Source organism: Mus caroli, unplaced genomic scaffold, assembly GCF_900094665.2.
Source record: "Mus caroli unplaced genomic scaffold, CAROLI_EIJ_v1.1 scaffold_20024_U1_1, whole genome shotgun sequence".
NCBI lineage: Eukaryota > Metazoa > Chordata > Mammalia > Rodentia > Muridae > Mus > Mus caroli.
Window position 1 is genome coordinate 1 of NW_018389510.1, and position 6,123 is coordinate 6,123.

At 41.5% G+C, this 6,123-nt stretch overlaps 1 protein-coding gene across 1 annotated transcript; it reads left to right on the forward strand.

The window, feature by feature from the left end:
- Positions 1-1,359: 1,359 nt before the first annotated feature.
- Positions 1,360-5,709, forward strand: LOC110288135 (cytochrome P450 4A10-like; the record flags this gene model as incomplete). The annotated part of the gene is made up of 6 exons (XM_021154574.2): positions 1,360-1,508; positions 1,861-2,015; positions 2,438-2,544; positions 2,633-2,823; positions 2,920-3,053; positions 4,718-5,709. Coding segments are annotated over 6 exons (840 nt in total), but the record flags the coding sequence as incomplete, so codon positions are not given.
- Between the last annotated feature and the right edge of the window lie 414 nt (positions 5,710-6,123).

Sequence of the window (6,123 nt, forward strand, 5' to 3'; positions counted from 1 at the left end):
TTACAAAATGGAAGTTTATCTGGGTGGGGTTATGATTTGAGGGCACTACTTCCTTTATTCCACTTAGCATCAATTTTTTTTAATTGGTTTATCTCTTTCAACACAGGCCTTAGCTACATTTCTACTCTCTGGTGCCTTCTTTCTCCTCAACGTGTACATTTTGTATTTTTTTTTCTTGCTCAGGTTGCTCCTTTTCATTATAGATCTGCATAAGAGTAAATACTAATAACCATATGACAGAATTCATACTAAGCTATTTTAAGATATCCTTTACCAATGCAATTAATCCAAAACTCTTCGCTTTAGCCTTAGGCAGACTTTTTTTGAACAAGGGATAAAAGCAGCCACATTCTTTGCCAAAATATCACAATAAGAGTCCCAAGGCCATATACTAAAATTCTTCTCCTCTGAAACCTCTTGAGCCAGGACCCCACAATTCAAATCTTTCTCAGCACCACTGTCCTTCTACTAGAATATGACCCATTAAACCCCACTTAAACATTCAACTGCTTGCAAATTTCCAAAGTCCATATTAGTCCACACAAAGAATGGTCAGGTCTATCATAGTTACACCCTACTCCTGGTACCAACTTCTGTCTTAATTAGAGGTCACATTACTGTGAAAAGGTACCAGAAAACATGTAATTGGGCCAGCTTACAGTTTAGAGTTTTAGTCTATTGTCATCCTGGGAAGCATGGGTGCACATAGGCATACACGATGCTAGCTAGGTAGCTGAAAGTTTTACATCAGATCCAAAAGCAGGCAGAAGAGAGTGAAACACTGTGCATAACTTGAGCATCTGAGAACAAAAAGCCTGCCCCCCAGTGATCACCTCCTCCAACAAGGACATACCTACTCCAACAAGTCCACACCTCCTAATAGTGCCACTCCCTGTGGACATATGGAGGCTATTTTCATTCAAATCACTACATGAACCAATTGTTCTCAGCAAGCTTTTGATGAATACATAGTAACTGGGGTCACTGGAGACCCCCATTAAAAATGCCATCCTGGCTACTCATGATTTTTGTGCTCTAAACATAGAAGCGCTGCTGTTAGCTCAGGCTGAGCTCAGCTTACCATACACTGATATATTCTCCCTTTTACTCCTGAAAACAGCGTTGCTTATCAGATAAGACATCTTAACTAATTATAAACATGTGAAACTTGCTTTCTTTCTTATGAGTTTCTATATTTAATTTTGAAGTAATTTACAATAACATAAGTGTCCTTTCACATAGATTTGTTTTGCAATCTGTAAAATATCTGTTATCTAAATTGAAAGACTTAGAAGACAGTATATTAAAGTATAGGGAAAGAATTCAGTCAACTGAACACATGTCTTCTGGAGAAATTAAGTCAATGTTTCTCTCCCACTACAGGACAAATGGGAACGGCTGGCTGATCAGGACTCCTCTATAGAGATCTTTCAACATATCTCCTTAATGACCCTAGACACTGTCATGAAATGTGCCTTCAGCCACAAGGGCAGTGTTCAGGTAGATGGGTGAGTGACAAGCCTTGAACTTCAGGACCTTTGTCTTACCAACTGATATGGACTATTCTGTGATGCAAGTGGGATATCTAGGACACACAATAAAGAGTATTACCCCAGCCTCTGTTTAATATCTGACCCAATCCAATCTTAACTCCACCATAGACCAGGGATCCCTAGCTGGGGTGGATTCCTATACACTCATGCCACCTTTTAATGACTTGAAATTTACAAGGGTTATAAGACAGAGTTAATGTGTTCCTCAATGTTGTCTGTTCCTACCATATAGAAATCTCCCAGAGTCCATTCTATCTATGGGTCAAATCTCTCTACAGTCTAATCTGTTCTTTATCTTCTTCTTCAGAAATTACAAGACCTACCTCCAGGCCATTGGGGACTTGAATAACCTATTCCACTCCCGTGTGAGGAATATCTTTCATCAGAATGATACCATCTACAAACTTTCTTCCAATGGCCGCTTGTCCAAACAAGCTTGTCAACTTGCCCATGATCACACAGGTTCTGTTTGTACATTCTGTCTCCCTCATTTCCTAGGATCAGCTCAAAGGGATTATTGATGATTTCTGAGGCATATCCAGACCCTTCAGTACACTCTCATTTAGGACCTGGATCACATACATACTTGATACTTTTACACTGACAGTGTTGGGAGTTGGAACATCAGAATTCTAGGTACTCCGTGAGTGTCATCATATTGATAATGTGTAGTGAGACTTGACCCAGCAAGTCAAGCAGAGCTTCCATTGCCCATGGTGCTAAAAGAGGTCTGACCTACATCAGATGTCACCAGTCTTCTAACACTGCCCACTCCTTACTCACTGACCTATGTAGAGCACATAGCTTCAGGCAAGGAGACACATGAAGCTACATGGGGCTACTATAGCTCTCAGGTCTGTGTGATAATTGATGTTCTGGAATAGATGGAGTGATCAAGCTAAGAAAGGATGAGCTGCAGGATGAGGGAGAACTGGAAAAGATCAAGAAGAAGAGGCGTTTGGATTTTCTGGATATCCTCTTATTTGCCAGAGTGAGTATGTTCAGCTGAGTCCTGAGAGTCTTCCTGGGAACACACAAGGAACAAGCATAGCTCTGACGATGCCTTTTGCTTCCCTGAGATGGAAAATGGGGACAGCATGTCTGACAAGGACCTACGTGCTGAGGTGGACACATTCATGTTCGAGGGCCATGACACCACAGCCAGTGGAGTCTCCTGGATCTTCTATGCTCTGGCCACACACCCTGAGCACCAACAGAGATGCAGAGAGGAAGTTCAGAGCCTCCTAGGGGATGGATCCTCTATCACCTGGTAAGAGTCCAAGAAGTAGAAATGCCCTTATTCTTTAGGTAGGGAGGAGCCCCTGGTCTCCAGTCTACCTGACCTTAAGGATTGAATTTATTTCAGGGATCACCTAGACCAGATTCCCTATACCACAATGTGTATCAAGGAGGCCCTAAGGCTCTACCCACCTGTCCCAGGCATTGTCAGAGAACTCAGTACATCTGTCACCTTCCCTGATGGACGCTCTTTACCCAAAGGTATGAATTGCCCAAGCCCTTCATTCCAGAGATAATTGATGGTCAGTAATCTATGTCCTTCACCTGTTCTGAATCTCTGAGTGCCTGTTTCCTTTTCAGTAAATGCTTCTTACTTATAAAGTACAATAATAAGCCTAAATGACCTACTATACAGTTAAATGATCTCCCTTTCAACTGTTCTGCATCAATACCATTGCAAGCATCTCTTCTTTTATCAGCAAACACTCATTTTTCATTTGAATCTATTGTCTCACCATGGTGAATCCATTCTAATTTGGGAACAGTGACATTCTTCAATTTTTATACTCCAGACTCAATTCCAGATGCTAACACTGTATAATTCAAGGCTACACTTATTCTTCAGATGTCCTCACTGTCACATGTGCGTTTTCATGTTGGGGCTGTAAACACAGGCATATGTTTGTACACACAAGTGGGAACCAGAGAATCAATGTTAGTTATCATTCCACAGGTAATGTCCAGGAGCCTTGGACTGGCCTGCAAGTCACCTATTAGGCTAGGCTGGCCAGTGAGTGGAAGGAACCTGCCTGTCCCCACCTCACCAGCATTGAGATAACTAGCATGTGCCACCACACAGCTTTTTTTAAAATTAGATATATTCTTTATTCACATTTCAAATGTTATCCCCTTTCCTAGTTTACCCTCTGAAAATCCCCTATCCCTTCCCCTCCTCGCCCTGCTCCCCAACTCACCCACTCCCATTCCTGGTTCTGGCATTCCCCTGTACTGGGGCATAGAGCCTTCACAGGACCTAGAGCCTCTCCTCCCATTGATGACTGACTAGGCCATCCTCTGCTACATATATAGCTAGTGATACAAGTTGCACCATGTGTTTTCTTTGATTGATGGTATAGTTCCAAGGAGCTCTGGACTGTACTGGTTAGTTCATTTTGATGTTCTTCCTATGGGGCTTCAGTCCCTTTCAGCATCCTGGGTATTTCTCTGGCTCCTTTATTGGGGACTTTGTTCTCTATCCAATGGATGACTGTGAGCATCACCTTCTCTATATGCCTGGTACTGGCAGAGCCTCGCAGAGACAGCTATATCAGGCTCCTCTCAGCAGGCTCTTGATGACATCTGAATAGTGACTGTGTTTGGTGGTTATTTATGCGATGGACCGCCAAGTGGGTCAGTCTATGGATGGTCGTTTCTTCATGATCTGCTCCGAACTTTTTCTCTGTAACTCCTTCCATGGGTATTTTGTTCCCCATTCTAAGAAGGAATAAAGTATCCACACTTTTGTCCTCCTTCTTCTTCAGTTTCATGCTCACAGATTTTTTTATATGGGTTCTGCAGATCCAGCTTAGGTCTTTCTCTCAATCCCCAATAGTCACATATTTTTATCATCCTCTACATTTGATATAATATGTAGGTTTCTTATATAAAGAACTACTATTTATATATGGATGAGCAAATACAATGTGACTCTAGACTCTTGCCGAGTTTAAATTATTGATTACTCTCCATACAGAAAATGACCTGATGCCCAACTAGCAGCCCTAATTCTTTACCCAAATAGTGAATACAGGGTTTTTTAAAGCTTATTGAACTAATAGTTTTACATTATACATGCATAGAACACACACAGAGAGAGGGGGTAGGGACAAATTTAAACAATATAGAATGGGCTTTTTTTCTTGCAGAACTCCTTGGAATCTTCAATTTGTCTATCTGGATGTCTGTGAAGGAAAGAATGAAGGAGTTTCCTCACTCCCTGATGACTGACTTCTTTGTCTCTAGCATATGATAGAAGTGGAACCCCACAGCTGTTTTCTGCTGACCTTTTGCTGTGGCTTGGTATTTGTTCCCTCAAAAACTCATACATTTATGTAATTTCCAGAGTCACACGTTAATGGAGTTGGGAGGGTGAAAGCTTTGTTAATTTATGTTGATCTTGGTGGTGCTGTAAATTGTACAGAAGGATTCTTGGTTGCTAAGCATGTGCCCTAGGACTGACCTACTTATCCCAACCCAAGATGGATAAACTTAGCTTGACTATGTTTAGAGGTAGATCCACTAGGTAGTGGATGGATTAGATTAGGGTTGGTCTCTCATTGTTCTATATAGTGGATTCAGAAACAGAAAGAGAGAGACCACAAAGAGATTTACAGCTGTCCTCACCATGATAGGATGAAACCAAGGGGAGGGAGCGGTTTGAACTTTCAACTCCAAATCTGTGACTAGATAAGCATCTTTTATTTACAAAGTAGTGTGTGTGTGGGGGGGTGAAAATTCTTCTCAAGGAAACCTTTGAATATGTTATTTTTACTTTATCTATCAAGTACTATTCACTGGGATGTACAGGATAAAGAACCAGTCAGGGTCTAGGAAGATGTGTTCCTTTTATGACACAAAGCAAGTGAAAGAGATCAATGAATTCCATGTGAGTCATATGTGATTCCATCTCTGAGAAGCACTAGGGTTGATGGCAAAGATGAACTGATCAACAGATACAAGACCCCTGCAATGTCAGGAAAGTAACCCTTCTCTCAGCTCATTATGTCAAAACCCTAGGACTGCCACTTCCTGCTTTGGTGATATGTAATCCCTCTCTGAAACTTTAGTACCTATCTTAGTTAGGGTTTCACTGCTGTGAACAGACACCATGATCAAGGCAAGTTTTATAAAAAACAACATTTAACTGGGGCTAGCTTACAGGTTCAGAGGTTCAGTCCATTATCATCAAGGTGTGAGCATGGCAGCATCCAGGCTTTCATGGAGCAGGCAGAGCTGAGAGTTCTATGTCTTCATCCAAAGGCTGCTAGTGGAAGACTGACCTCCAGGCAACTGGGGTGAGCGTCTTAAGCCTACACCCACAGTGACACATCTACTCAAACCAGGTCACATCTATTCCAACAAGGCCACACTTCCAAATGGTGCCATACCCTGATCCAAGAATAAACCATCACAGTACCTCACCTGAAAAACCAGAATAAACCAACTCAATGTCAGAACTTAATATACATCTTTAGTGGAAATCCTTCATCAAATTTAAGTTCTAATGATATTTATTCCAAAAACTCAGGTTCATCTTTCTTTTTTTTTTTTT